The sequence below is a fragment of the Neovison vison genome, chromosome 3 (genome assembly GCF_020171115.1).
Source record: "Neovison vison isolate M4711 chromosome 3, ASM_NN_V1, whole genome shotgun sequence".
NCBI lineage: Eukaryota > Metazoa > Chordata > Mammalia > Carnivora > Mustelidae > Neogale > Neogale vison.
In genome coordinates, this window is record NC_058093.1 from 141,917,290 (window position 1) to 141,944,119 (window position 26,830).

The window sequence follows — 26,830 nt, forward strand, 5'->3', positions numbered from 1 at the left end:
TGCAGCCAGGATGCAAGTGATGAGATCATGAGGACAAACTAACAAGATATGTCGGTTTCCTTCACTCAGGTACACGTATCAATTGAGCATTTTTAATGTCTCTCTCCCTCTTTCCATCTTATACCCTGTGACACCCTGTTGGAACTCTCTCTCCTTTGTCTTTTCCTTTAGAACAGTTAGGGAAAAGGATGGGAAGGAGAATGGGTGGAAACACACACTAAGCTTGTTTCCAGCTCATTCCAATCTAGTGACGTTAATTTATGTCATCCCAGCAATGGGCTGATTAACCACAGAAACAAGGGCAGATACTTGTCCCACACCAGGCCCCCTGTATTCCACAGTCATTCATCCCTGTATTCCACATTTATAACACTCAAGCTGCCACCCATTCTCGGCCCTTTTGCTTCCCCACCGTCTCAGACAGGCTGGCTAACAATCCTTGGGTGTTTTGAGGGGGCATCCCCGAACTCGTACACTGGTCTGAAACACTCAAAGCACCTAGCCAAGTTTCCCTACCCCTTCACTATCACCTTTTGTTATATGCTTCCTTATTCTACTTTTTAGAATTTAATATTTTTAAATTTAGTTTTTATTTTATGAAACTAAACATTGTTTAAAGAGTCAAACAGTTCTACAAGTTCATATGAAAGCAGCAATCCCTCAACCCTACCTGCAAAAAGACCCACTTCTGGCTCTACTAGAAAATCCTACATCGCTACTTTCTAATTTTTTTTTTTTTTCCAGTTTTAGGCTTATCTTTAAGCCTAAAGTTCCCCGCTATGGTCAATGAAAATTGGGTTCTCCCTCACATATACACAACTTACCTGCACACATCACACATATCCATATTCACTCACACACGCTTGTGCCCATGGTGTGCTTTCATTCTCTGCTTATTATGCCATGGTTCTTATTACACAATGATATAATCAACATTTATATTTTCATTATGATGTGTATACTATTTACAGTTCAACCATGTGGTTTATCAATCATGATAAGTTTTTCAATACTATTTTTCCCCCTGCCCTGTAGTTAATAATTACCTTTCGTTGGTAGTGGTCTTCTGTACTTTTCAGTAATTGACCTAACGGTATAAATATGGAATACAGACAAGTAGGCTAGGGAGCAGAAACAAGTCCAGCCTGGGAAGTGAAACATCTTGAAAAATAACTGGAACATAGTTTGGTGCATTAGAAGAAACCTTAACGAACTTTCTAGTCACCAACTGAGACTCCTCCCAGGAAGGGCTAGCAAACCTTGAAACACAAATGCCAATCTCCCACAATTCTTTTATCCATCCAATCCTCAGGGTGGTAGGTGCCTGGGGTTACATTCCTAAGATGTGCCAACCCATGAAACAGTGCAACAGCATCCCGCAGGGAGCCAAAGGATCCCAGGCTGTCCCTCCCTTGGTTTACTCCCTTATTTTAGTGGAACATACCTCTTCTTCTAGTTCCTGATAAAAGAGGAAGGGAGGTACACATTTTTTGAGATCTTGCATTTCTGAATATGTCTTTATCATACTTTCACACTGAATTTATATTTTCGTGTGGTATACCTTATTCTACTTTTTAAAAAAGATTTTATTTATTTATTTGGCACACAGAGAAAGGTCACAAATAGGCAGAGAGGCAAGCAGAGAGAGAGGAGGAAGGAGGCTCCCTGCTGAGCAGAGTGTGCGACGCAAGACTTGATCCCAGGACCCTGAGATCATGACCCGAGCCGAAGGTAGAGGCTCAACCCACTGAGCCACCCAGGGGCCCACCTTATTCTACTTTTAAACATACTCTTTTAAAAAGTGAACTAATAGCTAAGTATTCTTTGAAAGTTTGAGAACTGCATTCAAATTTTCTCTTCTTGGGGCACCTGGGTGGCTCAGTCAGTTAGGCATCTGCCTTCAGCTCAGGTCATGATCTCAGGGGCCTGCATTATTAAGTCCTGCATCAGGCTCTCTGTTCAGCAGGGCGTTTGCTTCTCCCTCTCCCTACAATCTGTGCACTCTTTCTTTATCTTAAGTAAATTTAAAAAAAAATTATCCTTCTTTTTCCTTGGCAAAACTATTAATGATAGCAGCATGGAAGTTTTCTTTTATCCTTTAAATTTTAGCATCTTTTAGATACACTTTCCTAAGTCTAGCAGTGACTCTCAGATGCATGGCGTATCAAAGTCTTCAGACAGCTTTTTTTTTTTTTTCAGACAGCTTTTTAATGTCAATATCTCCTTCCCATTCTATACTGATCACCACGAGTCAAACATAGTATGTAATATGCAAATTAACTCTCCCTCAGCTACTCTAAGTATAAAGTAGTATTTTCTCTTAAGGTTGTCCTTTCTATTTCATCAAATGATTCACTCTTCTTGGTAAAATTCAATTCAGACAATAAATGTGGTTTTAAAAAAAAAAAGCCAAATATAAAAGCACTTAAGAAATTAGAATAATTCATCAATATTTCCTGAGGCAGTTTTTAGAAATTTCTGAAAACATACCTGGAAGTTCGGATGTAGCTTTTTCTCTATATATAAAGTATAAATTTGTCTAGTAAATTTATATTCCTGGAATGATCAACTATATAGAATAAGCATTAAGTCATCTAAAAGAACTGATTTATAAGTGATTCATAAATTAGTTACAGATCATTTATTCTATTTACTAAAGCAAATCACTTAGGTGATGGTGATGGCAACAAGGGGTTGGGAAGAAGGGGGGGCACACAATACTTCTCAAGCACTTATGGGTCAGACCAGTTCCTCTGCTCAGTTTAGAAGCATTATCTCATTTAAACATCTCAACAATCTTACTATTATTGTATTTCAGGTGAAAAAAAAAAAAAAAAGGAGGCTTCCCATAGTCAAGTAACTTGCACAAGCCACCCAGTGAACAAGTAGGGAAGCTGAGACTTGAACACAGACAATGAAACACTAGCGCCTGTGCCGCAACCATATTTATTCTAAATTATTCTAAATACATACATACTATTGAAGATCAGCTTGTGTCATCTAGTTGACTGTTTCATTTTGTTTTTCTGGTTGCATGAAATCTATAGATTCACTCATAGATAAACTGAAATGTTAAGTTTTACATCACAGTAACATGGATTTATTTAAACCTTTATGTTGAGTGTTCTTTAAGGAAAAACTTCCCAAGAAAGAATAAACATAGCCAGTCACGAGTCTTGCCCTCTGGAGCATGAACACGACTCTACCCTCAATGTCTAGTAAATATTCAATACCTAGTAGGTGCTCAAAAATACCAGCCAGACTTCTCAGCCTCCCTCTGGGTCTTCATTTCAAGGTCCCTAAACTAACCATCAGTCCATCCCTGCCATGACTGCCGTGATTTACCTCATACATAAATCCTACCCTTACCTCATCCCTGGTGCCTGGAATTCCCCTAAGTCTGTCTTCTGTACATGTATGTTGTGCATGGAATTCCCCTATCTAAGTCTGTCTTCTGTACATGTATGTTGTGCATGTGTACGTGCAAGTGTGCATGAATATACAGCTTCTCTCTCAAATTAGATCATCAGCTTCCCAGCTAGCTGCTTGCTTCATCAAATATTCCCTAGAATGGGACAGAAAGGTGCATATTCATGTTTTTGTAGAGTAAAACTGAATTATTCCTTATACTACTTCTAGCTGGGATGAGCAACATTGGAAAAAAAATGTATATAAAGTGGAAAGGGAGTAACTGGTCCAGTTTCCTGGAATCCTTTTAAATGAGGTCTACTCCATTTAATTCACTCATCTGTATTTAAGATACAGAGTTGTTATTGTTTTGGTTTTTTTTTTTAAGATGAAATATTCTCACTTGGTTTTAGCCTACTTGATTTTATCCTACCTATGGGTGAGGACTCCTTTCCATATGAGGACAAATATATACAGGTTCATGACTGTCCTCACCTCAAATACTTAATATTTGTGATGAAAAATTTCAAAGACTAAAAGCCTTTATGCTTCACAATTTTAATCCAAGAAATCACGGGGAAACTCAAGGATGCTAGTCAATTCAATTATCCTTTTGTAGAGTAAAAATGATTATAAAGTATCAGGAAGAACTCTTCTGAACCCCACATCCGTTTTTAAAACCTGTTTTTCCCTTCTAATGTGGTTTGCACAGTAAAAGTAATCATTCACAGGTATGACATAAAGTCTGTGAATTATGAGACATTGTTGTCATTACTTTTGTGAATTACAACTTTTGGTCATATGGGTTTGATATCAATTATAAGGGCAATTCATGTAATATACAGATATATAATAGTGTGCCACAATCTAATGCAATTCATTCTTATCCAAGAGGTATTATTACACGGCTCACAAAAGGCCAAACTAGAAGTTCATCCTGAAGGTTATTCATTCACATGGACCGCTTTAAAAACAAAACAAAACAAAAAACCAATTCCTACATTCTTATTCAATTAAGTATTTCTCCTTTTTCCTCTTTAGTCTAAATTTATGAAAAAGAACATACAATATTAAATCTGAAATATGTGCACTGGTATATTAATGTGTGTGGTTTTATATGGATATAAAATAATTCTTACTTTACTAGAAAATACACAAAATTGTTTTCCTATACTAATTTATCTGTTTATTTTTTTCTAAGATTTTATTTATTTATTTGAGAAAGACAAAGAGAACATGGGGGGTGGGGTGCAGAGGGAGAAGCAGACTCCCTGCTGAGTGCAGAGCCAATCCCAGAACCCTGATATCATGACCTGAGCCACCTAGGCACCCTCTATGTTTATTTTTTAAGAAAATAAGAAGTCTTTTCTTCACATATTAAATATTTCCCTGCACTACATAAAATATTAAACTGTATCAAAAATTAAAATAGAAGTATCTATATTTCATGAAAAGAAAATGATGTGCCACAATAAATACATTTGTTTTGTTTTTCTTATAAGATTTTTAAAAACATTTGTTTTTCTTATAAGACATATTTTTAATGACTTGGTTTTGAATAAATTACTTATATTCAAGAGCACAAGACCTAGAGGCAAACAGCTAGGATTCAAATCCTAACTCTGCCATTTCCTTTGGACTTTATGGGGAAAATTACTTAACCATTCTGTGACTTACTTTCTTGTCTTATAAAATGTAATTGATATTAAGTTTATCACAATTATTTGTAAGAATTAAAAAGAGCCTAGAGCATAGCGTGACACATTATCAGGTGCTCAATAAAGGCTAGTGAGTTGTGATAGTTATTACTTTAAGTCCCTTATTTTTTCTAAAGATTTTATTTTTTAGTAATCTCTATACCCAACATGGGTCTCAAACTCACAACCCTGAGATCAAGAATCACGTGCTCTACTGATTGAGCCAGGCAAGCATCCTACTCCCTGATTTTTTTTTTTTAAGATTTTATTTATTTATTTGACAGACAGAGATCACAAGTAGGCAGAGAGGCAGGCAGAGAGAGAGGAGGAAGCAGGCTCCCTGCTGAGCAGAGAGCCCGATGTGGGACTCGATCCCAGGACCCTGGGATCATGACCTGAGCTGAAGGCAGAGGCTTTAACCCACTGAGCCACCCAGGTGCCCCATTACTCCCTGATTTTTAAATGTATCCTTTTAGAGGAGTTTGCTTAGATGATGTCAATTACTGTTTATCTGACCAATTTCTTACAAAGGTATTACATACAAAGAGGATGTACCATGCGCACATACGCACACAGACACACAAACACATACAATAAAAGTGCTATTTTTAGAAAATATCATTATGAAAGATTCAGTGCCAATATGAAAGCTGATTAAAATAATTTATGTTAGAGCACCTATGATTCTTTACAATATTTATTTATGTCATGAAAACATTTAATATTTACTTTCTTAGCAAATGTCAAGTATATAAAATGTACTTATTTAAATACACAATCACTTTTTTGGCCAAAATACATCGATTATTATGTAATTTTCCTTTTTTAAAAGATTTTATTTATTTGAGAGAGCGAGAGCACACAAGAGCAGGGGGCAAGAGTCAGAGGGAGATAGAGGAAGGGGAAGATCATCTCCAGCAGAGTCCACATTGAGCGCAGACCCCAGTACCCTGAGATCATGACCCAAGCAGAAATCAGGAATCAGACGCTTAACGGACTAAACCACCCAGTTACTACTGTATATTTCCATTTTAAAAAGTCTAAAGAAAATCTTGAAGAGGCATTAAACATTCAAATGGTACTTACTAGCCATTCTTTGTTCTTTTTCTTGCCTCATTTTCTTTTGCACTTGATCTTAGGCAAGTCACCCCAGGCCAATAAACATTAGCTTGAGCACATGAAATCTTGAACACGTTAAAATTTCAATGGATGATAAAAAGCAAGTTTTCTTCGTGCTAAATAACCCGCTGCAGACACCCAGGAGGAACGCCACAAAACACTACGTATGTCACCCCATAGAGCAGGATTCCACACTTTACTTCTTTGGTGGCATATGTTCAAGTATCAGGCCTCCTGGAAAATTCTGCACGGCTCTCCTCCCTATGAGCATCTCCCCACTTCGTATACAAGCCACCTTACTTCTCCTGCGGTGGGTTACCAAGTCCCAGAGGGAATTCTTGGACAACAGTTACACTGACATCCTTCGCTCTGGGAAATCCACAAGAGATTTTGGTTTTCACTGACAGAGCCGAGCTTAAACATGAGGCAGCACAGCTCCAGGGCAAAGGGAAAGATAAGCATAGAGGGGAAAAAGCATGACTGAAGCGAGAGAGGTATAGCAACCAAAACTTGCAAGAACCCAGCGCCACCATCCATAAGTACATCTCCGGTTTGGGTCAGTGCAGACCACGGAGCGGGCTCTCCAGAGTTTTCCATCTGCTTCTCTGCCTGTGTATCCCACAATAAAACATCCCACCTTCCATCCCCTCATTAAGATTTAAATTACAGAACACATTTTCCCAGGCTTTTTTTTTGTATCTTTCCCCATTTAAATTCAATGGATCATAGCTTCTTCCTAATTCTGAAGACATGTTTTCCAAGACAAAAAGAAAGATCGACTTTTAAATGGGAATCAACAGCTACTGATTCAATGGAGATAATTATGTTCTTAGATTGGTTCCAAGTCTCACTTTCACAGTATCAGTAGACAGTTTATCTAAAAAGGAGCCTATATTCTCTCACAAATGTGTTACAAATGCTTTTTGAGTCACTAAACACCCACTAAAAAGGAAGGGGGAAGCTAAGGAAATAGACACATAATATATAAGAATAGGAAAGACATAGTAAATATATATAAGTAAATTGCTGATATGTAAGGAGTTCTTTTTGAAATTGGAGTTATCTTATGAATTCACTAATTCAATCAGTCATTCAATAAACATTTATTAAGAAGATGCTACATGCCAGGGTACTTACTATTTTATTGCTAGAAATACAAAGTAAAAGTCACATGTCCCCACATGACACAGAGGGCAAGGGAAATGGTCATGTAACAATACTACCGAGTGCAAGGGCAGAAGCGTATACAACAAACTGGGACATCTTCCAGAAGGGATTCAGGAAGATGGTGAAACTCAAGCCGGGTTTGGAGGGAACCCTCAGAGCTTCACCGCGTGTGTGAGACACTGAGGGCAGCACAGCAGTCAGAGGAAGAGGTGCGGGCAAAGTCTAAGCCATGAAGCAGCAGGGTCCCCTGCGGAAACAAAGTCCAGTGTTGCCATAGCAGACAGGGAAGCTCAAGATGGGAGCCAGTCTTTGTAGGGCCCTAGACACCTCACTGAGGTGTTTGGATTTTGTGTTATAAGCAACAGGAAGACATGAAGCAGCACTTATGGGGGGGGAAGGGTGATGAGCCGGCTTCTGACACTCTGAGCAATGGAAAGCATGAACCAAAAAGGAGGGCAAGGGAATGAAGGGAGATGGTTGCAGGAGAATATAATAATAATAATCCAAAATAGAAAAAAATGGAAGTCCAGATCTATGCATTCTTTGTGGAAATGGAGAAAAGGAAAATCATCAGGAGATATTTAAGAGGTGCGTTTTAAAAGAACTGGGACTAACTACATGTGGACACTGTCGGAAAGTGGGAAAGCCAGGATTATCCCTTGATTTCTAGTTTGGGATGATGGGTAGTTAATGGTACCCTTAGTGGTGCCTTTAAATGAGATATAAATATAAAATGAGATAATGAGATATAAAAGGAGATGAGTTTTAGCAAAAAGTAGGGCTCATTTGGGACCATACCAAGTATAGTATCTACACCTTCCAAGCACAGAAGGTTTGTTAGCTACTAGAAAATATGTGTAGTATAATAAAGTCTTTGGATAATTGTAAATGAATATATAGTAGGCATTACAGGACATTCAGGCTGAAAAACATATTAATCTGATATTCAGAAGAAAAGCTTAGATTGGAGATACAGATTTGATAGTTATTAACGTAAGTAGTAGTTAAAGAAATGGGAAAGCCATACTTACCAGGGGTCAAGTATGAGAAAGAAAACGAATGACTAAAAGCTATAATTCTGGTTATATTTTAATATTCCTATCAGAAACTCTCAAATACTATATCTAGAAATTCTTAACACCCTATTAACATGCAAGTAAACCCGAGTGTTAAGCACCAAGCAAAATTTTAATTCACTTTTTCTTCCCCCTGATTAAAAGTATAGAAATGTAAATTATTTGGAGTGATATATTTCACTCAAAATCCACACTTTTGGGGCACCTGGGTGTCTCAGTGGGTTAAGCCTCTGCCTTCAGCTCAGGTCATGATCTCAGGGTCCTGGGATCGAGCCCCACATCCGGCTCTCCGCTCGGCAGGGAGCCTGCTTCCCTTTCTCTCTCTCTCTCTCTGCCTCTCTGCCTCTCTGCCTACCTGTGATCTCTATCTGTCAAGTAAATAAATAAAATCTTAAAAAAAAAAAGTCTAAAAAAATTTTTTTAAAAATCCACACTTTTTTTTTCTTGATACCTGTTTTCATGAAAACTGCATGGTAAATAACCATAGTGTTAATAATTTACAATCCTCCAAAGACTGTAATATAGTAAACTGATTTTGTACCATTAACATTCTGAAGTCAAAAGCAAGGGCAGGGAAATAATTTAGAGCAAATGACTTAAAAGTAACATAGATCTGGGCACCTGGGTGGCTCAGTTGGTTAAGTGTCCACCCTTAGCTGAGGTCATGATCTCAGGGTCCCGGGATCAAATCCCAATTTGGGCTCTCAACTCGGGGAAACTCTGCTTCTTCCTCTCACTCTCCCTCACTCTCACATAAATAAATAAAATATTTTTTAAAAAATTCACATAGATGTAGTACTGTTTTTTAGACCATCAATTATAAGTTAAAGAATGAGAAGGAAAGGAAAAGGATGCAGTATATAAGTTTATTCTAGTATAATAATTATAAGGCCTCTGGCACTATGTTGGAATGTAATTCTGATTTCTGAATATATAATGCCCCAAAATTCTTTGGAACATATCTGTATTTTAACAGGATGTGAATTTCCTATCTTTCAGTCAAACAAATGTAGAGACAGTTTATGAATAGGGCCCTTAGTAAATAGTAAAATGCACAACAGTCTCAGACTAGATGGCCTTTCCAGCTCTATCTTAATATACTAGAGACGTTGAGTTTAGCATATGAATACATGTTAACATGTCAGTTTTATTTTGATGACTTCAAAAAGCTAAACAATAAATATTTCATCTTACATGTATGCAATAAAATAGTAATAAACACTACTTATGTTTACAGTCTTACATCACAGTAGTCCTAAATAACTTGAAGAAGAAATTTTTTAAAGAATATGTGATGGGGATGCCTGGGTGGCTCAGTCAGTAAAGTGTCTGCCTTCTGCTCAGGTCATGATCCCAGGGTCCTGGGATGGAACCCTGCATCAGGCTCCCTGCTCAGTGGAGAGTCTGCATCTCCCTCTGCCTGCTGCTCCCCCTGCTTGTGCTTGCTTGCTCTCTCTGTCTCTCTCTCAGGAATTAATAAAATCTTAAAAAAAAAAAAAAAGTGATGGGTTTTTTTCTAAAGGAGATAATCTCTTGGTCTAAATTTAGAATGACAAGTTTATATTTTAAACAATAAGATATCCAGCAATTACCAGGCTTATGTCTGATAGCCAAAGCAATAAAGATAGACTGTGCCATCATCTCACATTTGAAAAGAAAAAAGATGATGAAATTCAGTGAATTTAAGAACTTTAGGCAGTGTGGGATGGTATTTAAGACCGCACATAAGCTTTGGGGTCAGGCAGGACTCATTTTAAGTCTCAGATCTACCAGTTATTAAGTATGTGATCCTGCAAAAGTGACCTCTCTGACTTTGTTTCCTCATCTATATATTATCCGGAAAAATATCAGTATCCACTTCAAAATGTTGTTAGTCAAGAGTAAAGTGCTTAGTACATAGTCATACTTAGTAAATTGTCAATAAATGTTACTTTCCATTTCTCTTACCCTTCTCCATTTTTTCTTTTTTCCACAGCATTTGTCATTTTTTTAAACTGCATTTAAATTTTGCAAGAAATATAACAAATACAGTCAACACTCCCATCTGAATCCATATATCATTGCTACTTTTGTTGTAAGCAGCTGAATCTGTCAACTATTCTGCTGATCTACTATAAAGCAGTCTCTTCTTGACAATGTCAGTGACTTCTGACCCTTTATCACTGTTACATGGTCAGTGTGTCCATGCTGTACTGAACAAGGGGCAGGATACTGCAGTATGACCCTCAGAAGAATTGAATGACTTTCTTAAAGGGATCTATGCAGGTTGGTGAATGGAATCTTTCCAAAATTCTTTTTAACTGCAATTAGGGGTATGCTGTTTTAAAATGCAACATTTAGGGGAAGTAGAGCTTCATCGTCATTCAGAATGCCAATCGTTTACCATGATAAAAACTATGTAATTAACTATGTCACCTAAAAGGTTTACTTTAAAAAAAGATTATAGTTTATCTAAAATTTTTCTTACATAAGTCAGTTTTTAGTGAGATTTGCTCTCTAAATATAATTATGACCTATTTAATATTGTAATGAAAACAAGCATATATTATTTACAAATAATGACCATATATCTAAATAAACATTGAAGTTACAATACTAAAAACAAAAGTATAATGTACAAACAAAAGCAAACACATGTATACAGTAATATTCATGTGATGCTGAAAGTATACTCTCGAAACAATCAATGCTATTTTTTCTACTGTAAAGAAAATACCATTATTGTTGTTAAAACAGATTTTCATAAACAGAGTATTGCAAAACCTGAAGCAATTCCAATGAAAAAGAATGAAAAAGTGTATTTCCTATGCATACTGTACTTTAATATAAAAAAATTACAAGAAATAGGTTTTAATATTTTTTCTACATAAAAACTGTATCAATCTGTGAAAATGGCTCATACAGCTTTGATGTGTAATTGAAAACATTTGGTTAAAGGAAAAAATCTGATGAACCTTAAGACAGAACGCTGAGTAAAACAGAGTATGTGTGTTGACCACGGCACACTGGCATTACTTTGTAGAGCCGATCAATACATATTAGCTTTAAAAAGAAAGATATAGAAAGAAGCTGCCGTATATTTTTTAAATGACAGGGTGAAGGTTTAAATTGTCTCAATCAAGACTCAATTTTTTCTTCCCAGTTTTTCCAGCTGTTCTCTTCCAGTTAAGACTCTTCATTTCAAATAAATTTAATTATTTCCAATTGATCATAGCTAACACTTATATAGCTTTATCCATGCTTCTCTCCTTTTATAAGGTGAACACTAACAAAGCCTGCTAGGCTCAGATCAGTGTCCTAAGACAACAATCATATCTCATGCTTTCTCATTAAAAAGAAAAATTTCAAAAATAATTATTCCATGTAAGCACTAAATCATATTTCATATTTAACTGGTATCTTGGTCAGCTGTTTAATTAAGGTAATTGAAGAATGAAGTCCCAGATTGCTACAAATACAAAATTAATATAATGATGCATATTAGCCAAACTAGAACTTCTAAATCAGAATGCGTTCAAAATACAGGCAAGTATGTCTGCCATGATATGATTTCTATTTATCTTATGAGAAGATATTAATGGAACAATTCCTTTTAAGTAAACAACAAAACCCCAGATTTTTCAAAATCAATGGCTAAACTGCCCAGATTTCCCTTCCCTAGTACTTGTGCTCTACAACGGTGGTTATCCCAGAATAAGATTATTGGCCTGAAACAGGTTTCTCTCAACGCATCAACCATATTTTTCATAATGTAATTTATATGGAATTCTAGTCAATAAAAAGAAATATGGTTTTCTTCTAAACCCTCACAAAAATCTATACCACATCTTAATCAAGTCGCACAATTCAAAGGTAACCTGAACGATCTACAGACTGCAGCAAGCTAGCTGCTTCGACAACACGTTAAGGAAGCCTTTTTTAGTTATTTAAATTCTCTGACCATTCTTGCCTCTAGTACCCGTGCCATGAAATGAATACATCAATTGATCAAAACCACTCATCACATATGTTTAACTTTGTACAGATTAAAATATAGTTTATGTAGCATTAATGGACTCTCCAAATGAGATTTTCATTTTTAAGCTTCTTGGTTTTCTTAAGATTTTATTTATTTACTTGAGAGACAGTGTGTGAGAGAGAGCATGAGAGGGGAGAGGGTCAGAGGGAGAAGCAGACTCCCCATGGAGCTGGGAGCCTGATGCGGGACTCGATCCCGGGACTCCTGGATCATGACCTGAGCCGAAGGCATTCGCTTAACCAACTGAGCCACCCCGGTGCCTTGCTTCTTGATTTTTTTCAACAATAAAAGCACGGTCAAGTGTTATTTGCAGTCTCATGACTTTGGTAGTGCATAATTCAAAATTTCAATGTACTGATTTAATAATGCTTACTTGAAAGCTCAAAAATTTAGCTTTTATTCCAGAACACAAATTGAGTTATTCTACTGCTACAAAGACAACTTCTTTTCCTCTATGAATTAAACCACTACTTTTTATAGACTAGAAGGCCTTTAAAACTAACAGGGAGGGGCACCTGGGTAGCTCAGTGGGTTAAGCCGCAGCCTTCGGCTCAGGTCATGATCTCGGGGTCCTGGGATCAAGTCCTGCATCGGGCTCTCTGCTCAGCGGGGAGCCTGCTTCCCTCTCTCTCTCTCTGCCTGCCTCTCTGTCTACTTGTGATCTCTGTCTGTCAAGTAAACAAATAAAATCTTTAAAAAATAAAAATAACAGGGAAAAACATACCTATAACATTTTAAAAAATAATGAAAACAATAAAGAACTAGTTAAAAAAGATCTACAAATAAAAGAATTTCCTTTTGCACCTACTGACACAATTTCGTAACTGTGAAGTGCCAAATGACTTTCAGGAAAGTTGGAAGTTTCTGGAATCATTTATATTCATATTTAAGTTGAAATTTTTTTTAAATCAATGAACTAACACCTTAAAAGGATTAAAAAGTAGCAAGTACTGGGCACCACCATTTTTAGTGGAAACCAGATGTTAACCCACTTTAGTAAACAACTTATTTGCAGCAGTAGCACAAGGCTCTGGATTTTGTAATTGCTCTGTATGCTTTGTAAATTTTCAAGGGAGATCATTAGGCTCCTTCAACTTCCTTCTGTGAAAGACAGTAAAGAACCTGCCATACAGAGCTTTGGAAGAAAAAAAACTCCCTTTAGTTTTTGGTTTTCTTTTTCCCTTTAGTTTTTACTGAAAATTGTCCTGATGTTTCCTGGGCATGCTTCTTTTCAAATTATTTACTATTAAATTACTATTTGTTGCTTCACAGTAATTACAGATTTAAATGGTCAGATTTTACATAATAACCATCCATAGGAAAAAAAAAGTTTATCATTCTTAATACCAATAAAAATATTTATAGTGGGTTGTTTTTAATCCTCTGTACATTAAAAGAAATTGAGCTGGATGCATTTGGAGATCCAGTAACTAAAACTGATTTAAGTCTAAAAAAGAGAGGCTGAACATAGATGAACATAAAACATACACAATATGGAACATATGTGGAATATGGCTTTCTTAAATTTTACTTTATGCCTTTATTTATGTAATAATTAATACAGGTAAGAATGGCCAGTATCTACACAACATAAATAACTTTAAAAAGCAGCACCCAGGGGCACCTGGGTGGCTCAGTGGGTTAAGCATCTGCCTTGGGCTCAGGTCATGATCCCCAGAGTCCTGGGATCCCGAGGCCCACATCCGACTCTCTGCTCAGCAGGGAGTCTGCTCCCCCCACCCCCGCCTGCCTCTCTGCCTACCTGTGATCTCTGTCAAATAAATAAACAAAATCTTAAAAAAAAAAAAAAAGCACCCACTCATATTCTATAGATACAGAAAATATCTGTAAGCTTCCTCACACAGCCTATATATTGCATATATTGCCATTAGGACTTCAGTATTTTGCAGTTTACCTATAATTGCAAAACCTTTCATAACATAATACGTCTATGCCTCTACACATTTCAAGGCTTTCGTAATGATCCTAGCCTCTGAATTAGAAGGTCTCCAGGAAATCAAATGCACAGCTAGCAGGTTCATTGTTATAGCAACAATGAAAAACCTAGACCAAGTAAACAGTTCTGCTTCTTTCCACTTCAAGATCAAAAAGGACACTAAGGAGTCTCATAAAACTAAACCCTCCATTAATACAAGTTTCCACCTTTTCCATTAACATAGTCCCCTTACAAATGATCTGAAAGTATTTTCCAATTTTGGACAAAGTTCATCCAGATTATGTTAAAGATGTCCCTGCTTACCAGTTGTGATGTCATCATCTGCAAGGTCATGCTCTTCCTCCTGGACTTTGGCTTCTGGCCCCAAGGTATCAGGAGCAGTGCTGATAGTCTGCATGGCTTCTGCTGAGACTCCAGCTAGAACACATGTAATCACAAGGTTTCGTTTTAAAAAACTAAAAGAAGGGTGGACCAAAACCTTAAACTTTTAAATTTACTTAATGGATACAGATGCAATAAATGACAAAAAACACAATATGTTTACGACAATTAGGCTGAGACACAAATTAATGAACAAAATATTCCTGTGTACTCTCTTTATATATGCACATACATACATACAAATACACATGGGTACAGACTTGACTAACTTAACCTAAGATCTTGAAAAAACAGAAGGATGCTTCAATAAATTACATTTTTACTTGATTCCTTCCAACATTTCTGCTTCAGTTACTTTAGGTGACCTAGACATAATCATGCTGCACAGAGAGAAAAAAAAAAAAAAAAGCCTAAAAAGTACAAGACCATTTTAAAAGTTTACTTCTTCCTAATATTAGCTTGCTTATAATTTAAGGACCGGAAGGAGGGATGATGACAGGGGCTCTAGGTCTCTGTAAGAAACCTAAAATACACTGACCCGAAGTGGATACTATCTCTGTCTATGGAGGAATTAGATATGAGATCTGATCATTATCACACTGAAAGAACCTAACTGAAACAGACAGCTTGTACTAGATTGGGGGCCAGAAGCTTCCATTCTATAAATCACCTGGGAACTTGCCAACTGTTACACATGTCTGTTCCTTATACACTATTTTCCCACGCTTGAAGATACATCTTGTTGTCTACTACCTTATTTCTAATTTGGTAATGGATAGTAGGGTGTCTCAATATTTTGCATAGAGTTATCAACAGATATTACTAAATCACGAAATATAGAAATTTCACCATTGGAAGTACTTTAGGAATTGAACCTTCTAATCAATCTTTTAAATAAGTACTTCAATAATTACAAGCATAGTATCCATCAAAATATTTCAAAAATCAAAAGCTATAAATATTCAAGGACTTCTTTTTTCCTGAAGGTGTACTAACTTAAACATTTCTATGTGAAATTCAATCTTGCTGCCTCAGGTTTACCAGTTATCAAGAGAGGAAAAATCTTAGTCTTGAACCACCTGAATGACCCAGGACTAGATCTACCAGTAGATAGTTCTAAGGCCTAATGACTTCCATTTGGGGTGGAGGACACACCATGTTAGTATGACTACTTTGTTCAGAACTGATCTAATAAAAAAATGAGCAGTGCTAAATTCAATGGCCACTGATGAATGCCAAATGATGCCACATCCCTCTGCAGTGTCATTTTGCTGAGTTTTCAAGATAAAAGTTTTTAAAAAAGGGAGCGAGATTACTAGAAAAATACTATGCAGTTAATTACTTAATTTAAAATGGCTTTCATTAAAATAACCCTAAGGGGGAGGAAATTAGGTAAATGCCACATTTCTAAAGATTTAGTGCCTAAACACAAAATCAAAGATTATGTCAGATTAAATCAAAATATAAACCTCTGAAATCTCTCAGTCTTGCTTAATACTTGATAATAATGAAAATGATCAGAGAAATTGGGAAAAGATATTAAGGAACAGTTTAGACAGTACCAATCTTTTATTTATTATTTTCAGTATTTAGGATTCAATAAAAATAAAGCTAGTATTTATGTAGTAACAAGTGTATAAATCCATTTAAATTCATCTCATTTAATTAAAGAGGTTAAGTAACTGTTCAACATAACACAGCTATTAAATTTGAGAACGAGCGCTGACACACAGGTCTTCTGATTTCAAACCCCAATATCCTTTTCACCATGAAGTTTTCCAGGGAATGATTTGCTCAGGGCAGGATAGGAAGTATGACAAACGTCACAGCATAACCATGAAAACTCATGGACTCACACAATACCGAGTACTGACGCTGTTAAGCCCCATCATGAAGTTCTTGCCCAGTGACCAGTCTGTCACTGGGTAAGAACTGTGGGTAGTCAATACTTTGGGACAGAGCTTAAAGAGCAAACATACTTTTCTCAAAGTAACCAGGTTCAAAGACCAAGATGTAGTTATGCTGAAACTGGTTCTTTGATTCATGCTTTCCAAGACAAAGTTATAAGATCCTTTAACTCTTGACAGAAAAAAAAGAAAGAAAGAAAGAAAGAAAGAAAGAAAGAAAGAAAGAAAGAAAGAAAGAAAGAAAGAAAATGTAAAGAAAAGAAAAACAGAGGGACACCTGGGTTGCTCAGTTGGTTAAGCAGCTGCCTTCGGCTCAGGTCATGATCCCAGCGTCCTGGGATCGAGTCCCACATCGGCAGGCTCCCTCTGACTCTGAGGAGTCCCTCTGACTCTGCCTGCCACTCTGTCTGCCTGTGCTTGCTCTCTCTCCCTCTCTCTCCCTGACAAATAAATAAATAAAATCTTAAAAAAAAAAAAAAAAAAAGAAAGAAAGAAAAGAAAAACAGAAAAAAGAAAACTACAAATTGATATCACTTAGTCTCAAAAGTCCTAACTGAAAGAGAATTCAACAACACGGATGAAGAATTATACACCATAATCAACTGAGATTTACTCCAGGGATGGAAGTCTGTTCTATGTTTAAAATCAATCAACCTAACCAAAATATTAACAGGCTAAAGAAGAAAAAGAGCATATGATCATATCCATCATTTGATAAAATTCAACATCAACCCATGATTAAAAAAAGAAACCTTTCAGAAAAACAGAAACAGAGGGGAATTTCTTCACTTAATAAAGAGCAACTGCTAAAAATCTGTACCACTGCACTTAATGGTGAAAGACCAAATGCTTTCCTCCTATGACCAAAAATGAAGCAAAGTTGTCCCCACTGATCTCTCTTATTTAACAGAGCACTGGAACTTCTAGCCAGTGTAATAAAGCAAGAAAAGAAAATGGATACAGTTTGGAATGAATGAAGTAAACTATCCCTATTTAAGAATAAAATGACTGTCCACATAGCTAATCCAAAGAAACAGACAAAACAAAAACAAAACCAAAATTGAATAGGAGAGCTCAGCAAGTCTGTAGAATATAAGAAAAAAAATTATTAATTATATTTTTTATATGCTGGCAATGAAGCTATGTTTAAAAAAATACTACTTGGGGCGCCTGGGTGGCTCAGTTGGTTAAGCAGCTACCTTCAGCTCAGGTCATGATCCCAGGGTCCTGGGATCGAGCCCCATGTCAGGCTCCCTGCTCAGCTGGGAGCCTGCTTCTCCCTCTGCCTCTGGCTGCCTCTCTGCCTACTTGTGCCCTCTATCTCGCTGTCAAATAAATAAATGCAATCTTTAAAAAAAATACTACTAACAATGGTTCAAAAGCTGAAATACTTAAATGTAAATCTAAAAGAAACATATACGGGGCACCTACATGGCTTTCAGTTAAGTACTTGACTCTTGATTTCGGCTCAGGTCATGATCTTGTGTTCCGACATCAAGCCCTTCATCCAACTCTGCGCTCAGCGGGGAGTCTGCTTGAGATTCTCTCTCCCTCCACCCCACACCCCTGCTCACTCACTAGCTCTCTCTAATAAATAAATCTGAAACAAAAATATACAACAAGAATTATATGCTGAAACCCACAAAATACTGATGAAGGAAATCAAAGAAGATCTAAATAAATGAAATGGAAAGACATGTCATGTTTACGTATTGGAAAGATTCAACAAACAGTAGAGATATCACTTCTCCATAAATTGATACACAGGTTTAATCCAATTTGTATCAAAATTCTTGCAATTTTGCAATCAAAATTCTTGATTTTTTTATAGATACAAACAAAATTATTTTAAAATTATATGGCACGTATTGCATGGAGCACTGGGTGTGGTGCATAAAAAATGAATGCTGGAATACTGAAAAGAAATAAAATGAAAAAAATTCTATGGAAAGACAAAGGAACTAGAATAGCTAGAACTTTGGGAGGAGGGAAAGGAAAAGGTAGAAAAAAATCCCATATACTCCATTTCCAGACTTCTTATATAGTTACATTTATTAAAACTATGTGGTTTCAGGTTAATGGAACAAAATAGAGAACCAAGAAGAAGATGGTACAAATACGCCCAACTGATTTTTGACAGGTGCAAAAGCAATTCAATGGAGGAAAGACGATCTCATCAACAAGTGGGCTATTAGAACTGGGCATCCATAGGCAAAAATATGAACCTCAACCTAAGGCTCAGACCTTCTATAAAAATTAACTCAAAATGGATCATGGACTTATATGTAGAACATAAAATTATAAACTTTTAGAAAAAAAGAGAAAATCCTTGAGATCTATGCTTAGACATGCTACCAAAAGCACAATCTTTTTTTTAAAAAGAAAAATAAAATGCCAAAGTGGATTTCATTAGAATTAAATGCTTTTGCTCCACATAAAATCTCATTTAAAAAATGAAAAACAAGCTGTAGATTAGTACAAAAGATTCACAGACCACATATCCAACAAGGGACTAGTAGCTAAACTAGTAAGGAACTCTTTTTTAAGTTTTTTCATTTTAAAGATTTTTAAAGTAATCTCTACACCCAGTGTAGGGGGCTCCAACCAGAAACCCAAAATCAAGAGTTGTTCTACGGACCGAGCCAGCCAGGTGCCCCTATGTAAGGAACTCTGAAAATTCTATGGTAAGCAGTCTGGCAATTTCTCAAAAGGTTAAACAGAGGTAACCTAGCAATTGTACTCCCAGGGAATGAAAACCTACGTCCACACAGACTTGTATATGAATGTTCACAGCAGCATTATTCATAAAAGTCAAAGAGTGTAAACAATCTGAGTTGTCCATCAACTGATGAATAAATGTATAAATATATCACAATTTACTGAATGACAAATCATGATATATTCATGCAGTGGAATATTAATCATCAATACAAGAAAATCAAGTATTAAGTAAAAGAAGCCAGTCAGAACACATCACATGTTATATGATTCCATTTACATGACATGTTCCAAATAAACAAATCTATAAAGTATATTTGTGTACTTAGGGCTTGGAAGTGGGGGGAAGTGGGGAATGATACCATAGGTACAGAATTCCTTTTTTTTCAATGGAATATTACTCAGCCATCAAAAAGAAAGAAATCTTGCCATTTGCAACAATGTGGATAAACTGGAGGGTATTATGCTAAACGAAATGAGTCAATCAGAGAAAGACAATTATAATACAATCTCACTGACAGATGGAATTTAAGAAACAAAACAAAGCATCATAGGAGAAGAGAGGAAAAAATAAAATAAGACAAAACCAGAGAGGGAGAAAAACCGTAAGAGACTCTTAATCATAGGCAACAAACTGAGGGTTACTGGAGGGAGGGGTAAGGATTGCACAACTCTGTAAATATGCTTAAAACAAACAAAGAAACAAAAACCAAAATAAAAAAACCACCCTGAATTGTGAACTTTCAAGTGTGAATTTAATGGCATATGAATTATACTCAATAAAACTATTTTTTAAAAGTCTCGTTCTAACATTCCAGATGAACCACTGCAACAATGCTCCTTCTACATACTCTCTTGGTACCTTTACTATCATGCACCTGAAGAAAAAAAAGAGGGGCGGAAAGAGCCACAGGGAACTTCATATTTGTACAATAAGAAAACAAACTATGCCATGAATATTTTGTATGAGGAAGCAGTAATGCTCCCTTTTTAATTCTTTTAAAATGGTAGATCATATTCTTAATTTTGGCCTTAACTCACTCTATTAGTCCTCACAGTCAAAATACCCGTGTTCTTTGGGTACCAGTAAATAAAAAGAGATTGGTATGGTTACTTCAAAATTACATATATTTCACTTTTTTAAATACCAGTTAACTATCCTAACTTCAAACTGGGCATTGGGTTGGTAACAAAATACCTAAGATTCCTAACTTTTGTTGAGAGTTCACAAGGAGGAGATACTAAGAATGGGACGACCACCTTACTACTACTACCAACTCTCAAATCCAAATGTTGCAGATCATTAAAAACTAACTTTAACAGTTCACTTTGAAGAAATGATAGAGGCTTTTCCTTCTGAACTTTTGGACCCTACAGTTACAGCAAAAGATGAGCAGAACTGTTACTGAATCCCTCCAAGTATGGCAATCATTACATGTCCTATTACCATCTTTTCTTAGCAGGCTGACATTAGAGCAGACATTCTGTAAAAGGCAACTAACTGTAGGATCGAAATTTTAAAAATGCCTGCTGGAGGCTAGGAGTGTGGGTAAGAGACTGACTACAAAGTGGTATTAGCAAATATTTTTGAGTAATGAAAATATATGTTTGGGTTTTTTGGTTTTTTTTAAGTAATCTCTCCTGGGGCTCAAACTCATGACCCCGAGATCAAGAGTCAGAGACTCCACTGATTGAGCCAGCCTGGTGCTCCGAAAATAAATGTTCGAAATGTTCGAAAATAAATGTTAGAAAATATGTTGACTGTAGAAGTGGGGAACAGGACTACCCATATTTACTTAAAACCCAAAGAACAATAAAATTCCTGAAAAAAGGGTGATCTTTACTATATATACATTATACTTCAATAAACCTAACTTTAAAAAGAAACTGATAAAACAGAAGGTACTACATCACTGTCACTGAAGAGAACTGAGGATTATGCCAGAGTGTAGTATTTCATGTTTTCCATGAGACACTAAGACTAGAGAAAATTGTTTTACTTTCTTCTTGGCATAGAAAACTAAACTAAACTTTTTGAAGCATAAAAGTCAGTTTACCACTGTCCACTATCAATAAATGATGAAATATTTCTGAGAAATATGAAGAAAAGTCCACTTTGAAAATACTTACATGGAAGCCTCAGTTTCTAGCATATTAATAATAAAGATAACAAAAGCTGTCAATTATATGTCAGTACTTTGCTATTTCTTATACACTTGATGTAAGTAAGCTTATTTTTCAAACCACACCATAATATTTAAGACGTAGTTATTTCCTGAGTATCCCCAAAATATTTGGCAATAATGAACATCTCATAAACACGTCTTGAATAGAACTGAATACTTTCAGTCCCATGATACAAATTATGTCATTTAAATATAGTAAGAAAATAGGAGTAAGCAGTAAGCTTTGGGGAAAGATGTACAATAAAGAGATGATGATAGTGAGATAAAGTAAAGAGATACTATAACAAAGGAGATGCAAAAAAATAATAGAAAGATGAGAGATACTTAAAAAACAGGTTAGTCCCCAAAACCAGATTTCACAGAATAAAAACACATGAGTGTATATCATGCCTACAATAGGTGTCTATAAATGGGTTCTATATTATATTCTAATGGGTTCTAATATTATATATTATATATGTATAATACATAATAATATATATAATATAATATATACATATATAATAATTTTATATATATACATATATAATATATATTATATATATGTATACATATATATATACACACACACTCTCTTTCCTATTTGTCTGCAATATTTTTAATCACTGTAGAAAAAACATTTTTTAAATGTAAATATGAGACAGTTTTCAAAATCGAAGGACTGAAACAGCACTCGCCTCTCACTATATCAGCAAAATCAGGTACATTACTCTAAAATTTCTCTTTCAAAAGCCTGTAAATTACCTTCATAAATATTTTTCTCCTACTGGCTAATACTATCTGAGTAAGGGTAAATAATATGAACTCAGAAGATCTCCATGTCGTGTGATTAACTTAATAATCAAAGATTAAATACTAAATTTTAATAGAGTAACATTTAAAATACAGCACTTTAATCCATACTAGGATATAAAACCATTTGAGTTCATTATAATTTTATTATTTTATTGAAGATTAGATGGATGAAAGTGATAAACGGTATTGTTAGGATTCAGGAAAACATATACTACGATATTCATAAATATGAACAAAAATGCAATTTCTCATTCCCGTAGTGATATAGATTTGCACTGAGGGTGAAAAACGGATCTGAAAAAAATAGAAGGTATTTTTATTTCATCAGTTTCTCACAACTGTGGCTTTGTGGTGGTCCAATTAAAGTATACCAGAGGCAATAATTTGATAGGAACATTTACTTTGAATAAAGTAAAATTTAACAATAAGGAAGGGAAAATGAGTGCACCTAGAGTTTCTTTTCAGGCAGAAGGCTTGAATTTATTGGAAGCAGATCTCTGCAGTGACTGACCACACTGCCCCACATTCCCCACAATCCTATGACAGACAGACGGCCTGCCTCGCATTAATTCACTTCACACCACTTCTATCGATCCACAGCCGGTTCCCTAGTCTCTCTGCACACATTGCCTGTCTGGCTGCCTACATCCACATCAGCACATACACACAAAGGCCAGAGAAAGATAACCTTTTGCTTTCCATTAAAGACACAGTATCCACTTTTCCTTCCGCAATAACATCAAAAATATAAAATATAACAGCATGTCTCAGAGAAAAGTCTTCCTGCAAAAAATTTGAGAGTATTTACCCCTTATTCCATAGATCATTTCAATTTATCAAAAACAAGTTAGTTTATTAAAGGTCACAAAGTAATTAGATGAAAAAACATAGGTAAAATAAGCAAAATGTCTTCAAGCCTGAATAAGAATATAATAATCATTGTGTAACATGAGGTTTGGTAGTTATTTCTAAGGAAATGAAATACATTCTTCCTAATAGCATTTTTATTTATTTTTTTTAGAAAACCGTTCTCACATAATAGTAATTATAAACAATTCTGAAAGCAACAAAAGAAACACTTACCAAAATATACACAAGGAATAGAAAACACATTAACTGTATCAACAGAATAATAATATAAGAGGATAAAGCTTTATTGTCCCTCTTTCCCAGCAAGCACCTGAAAAGGATCCATGATAAAAATCACACCTAATACTTTTAATTCACTGCATGTACTTTTTCAAAGATTTCTGTTTGATTTGCAGGCTATGAGCTGACTCAACACCAATTTTGGTTTCAGAAGACACAATAAAACAAAGATTTATTGTTCAACCTCAACGTGTTGAGAAACAAAGGCAAATCTGTCTTGACACACAACTGTACTAAAGTATAAACTTAAAATTACAAACTTGAATGATTTAGAACCCTAAATTATAGGCAGAATCATATATCTCAGAACTGGGCACAGTATATTCTTGGGGAGAAGAAACTTCCTTTGAAACCTTCTATAATTTTCACCTTTTTGCTATGATTACCCAGGTAGAGGTTACAGCACCAAGTAGTAATTACACGGTGCACTAAATACAGTTCAGTAAGTATGCTCTTCTTTCTAATGACAACATGTTGCTTTAGAAATCAAAGAATAGGAAAGTGATGAATGCTGCAGGACCTAGGGAGAGCTTTAAAATAAGGAAGATCTGCCTGGCCCATAAAATTGGGAGAGATCTGAAGGACAGAAGCCAGCACTGCCAACAAGCAAAGCCATTAGAATGGTGAAGATAGGTGACCATGCCAAGTTCCTTCCATGCTCTTAAATACTGAGGGGGCACCCAGGCTACTTGTTACCAAACCCACAGCAGACACTACAGACACAGAGGTGAAAGAGACACAGCCTTAGCTCCCAAGAAGCTAACATGTGGGGTGAGGCCAAGGGATTCATTAAAGAAATTTAAGCATGAGAAATAACTTCACTTGTGTTTTAGAAAGAGCTCTTAAAGCAATGTGAAGAATGATCTGGAAGAACTCAAAAGCAGAGGTAGCAATAAGGCCAAGAATTTTAAAACCATACTACTTGGAGCTCCACGAGTTCCCAAGCAGTTCCAGAGAGAAGACCGCTAAGCTTCCCATCTTTATCTTTTTATATGTGGGTATATGTGACCAGTTTTCATTTGAAGAAAAAACACCACTTAAAAACACACAAACACACACACTGAAAACCACTGACGTCAATTTATATAGTATAAATGGGTAGAAAATCAAGGTTGTTTTCACATAAAACATCTGGAAGGAGAAGGGGCTCTGAACATAGAAAAGGACAAAGAAGATTCACTCATCAACTCTTTTTGAATGATGGTTACGCTGGGCAAAGGGAATAAAAACGAAGGGGGGCACGAAGGACTTTACACCAGGGAAACTTAGAGTCATACGGAAAATAAGATTTATAACTGCAGGGTGAAAATAGTGTCCATCTAAAGAAAAATCTATTAACTCTAGGAGGGGTGAGGAAGAGAATACACATCAAAAACAACCTCATGAGAAGGAAGTACTTGAGCTGGGTCCTGAGGTATGTATGGGAATTTATCATGGAGTGACACTAAGTAAAGGAAACTTCAGGTAGACAAGACAATATGGCAAAGTACCCTGAAGTATCCACAGAACTGGGCAGCAGAAGTGTAAGAAGTGTGAGGAGAGGCAAAAATGAGGCTAACAGGACATTTAAGATCAAAGCCCTAAAGGGAGAGAGAAATAGGGTGTTAAGAGAAAAGATGAAGCAGGAAAGGAGTACGTTTTTATTTTTTAAGGCTTCATCTTAGTTATGTAGAAAGAACAAGTCAACAGGTCGGTAAACATACTCACGAGATTGCCAGGGTTGGTAGCTCTGTAACAACAAGAAAAAAACTTTTATATTTGAGATTTTAGGGTAAATAAGGATAGCTCTATAACTTCCATTTCTTATCATTAGGGTAGTTTAGGAATTCCGTTTGCATAGAGCCAGAAGGAGCTGTTTGAAGACAATTATGAAGGCAGAGAATTTGACCTATACTAGCAGAGAATCTCATCAGAGAGGCAACCGATAAAAAGGAGTAACTTCTGGCACCCCAGCCAAGATGCTTTCTTTGCATCCTTGTTTACAAGCCAATGAATACAGGATAAAACACAATTATGTTTTATCTATTAAACTCAAAAACAGATATAAGGGGCATAGGTTAGCACAGCATCTAGGATGCAGTGAGTGCTCAATAAATAGCACCATAATTAAATTATTACCATTTCTTCTGTTATTACTAATTTTGGTTTATTTGCTTTTTCCCTAGAAGTACTTTACTGCCTCCAGTATTCAATATCCAATTTTTTTTCTCGTTGACAAACCCATTTATTTATATCTTTTTTAAACTTGATTAAGCATCACTTCTGGGCTTTTAGAGCTCTATTTCCAGACATCTTATGACATCTGTTGATACATAAGCCATTTGAAGGCAAAAACAAAATATTTACATTTCAAAGAACCAATTTATCTTACAATTACTTGTTATTGCCAAATTATGTTATTTTCAAGTATCTACATCCACACAGGAATGGGAAAGCTTCTGACCTCCTAATGTCTTAACACACAATGATTAATGGATTTGAAAATAAAGACACAGGAATCTTGTTTTAATATCCTAGTGGGCAATACACTTAATTGGCAGCAATATGCTATAAGATCACACTATAAGGCATTTGTGATATTTCAATAGTTATAATAATAACTTAGATAAACACTGTGATGTACTCTGACTTCATTATCTGAGAATATTAAGTTCTTCTTAGATAATAAGAAAAACATTCAGATCCATAAAACCCAGAAGACATGTTAAGTCTAGACAATTAATAAATAAGTAGCATGTAAGACTACAGGCAAACTCTTAAGATGTGTTAAGTAAAGACAGTAAGTTAATGACCTAAAAGATATGTTATAGGTTAAGAAAAATGAGCCAAGCAAGAATGCTACTTACAGAGAGAAATGAATGAAAATATTAAGTCATAAGATAAATATAAAGCTTCTAGGAGAAAATCTGCATGATCATGGCTTTGCCAATGAGTTTTCAGATACCAAAACATGAGTCGTGAAAGAAACTGATTATTGGACTTTATCAAAAACCTTTGTTCTGTAAATGACAAGTCACTTGTCATTGATAAGTCAATGACAATGATTGGAGGAAAATATTGAAAACTATACATCTGACAAAGGACCTGTACCTAGATATATCAAAGAACTCTTAAGACTCAACAGTAAGAAAAAGAGCAACCTAATAAAAAATAAACTAAGCAAAAGGCATAATCAGATATTTCACCAAAGAGGATATAAAAATGGAGAATACGGGTGTCTGTGTGGCTCAGTCAGTTAAGCATCTGACTCTT

General features: G+C 35.7%; 1 protein-coding gene across 3 annotated transcripts in view; it reads right to left on the reverse strand.

Annotated features, from left to right (window-relative positions):
* The window catches only part of WDR7 (WD repeat domain 7), a 367,702-nt gene that overhangs the window by 187,065 nt on the left and 153,807 nt on the right, over positions 1-26,830 (reverse strand). For all 3 annotated transcript variants that reach the window (XM_044242906.1, XM_044242905.1, XM_044242907.1), the window contains one exon: positions 14,746-14,859. In XM_044242906.1, the coding sequence (XP_044098841.1) occupies positions 14,746-14,859 (114 nt within the window). The remainder of the gene's footprint in view (positions 1-14,745; positions 14,860-26,830) is intronic.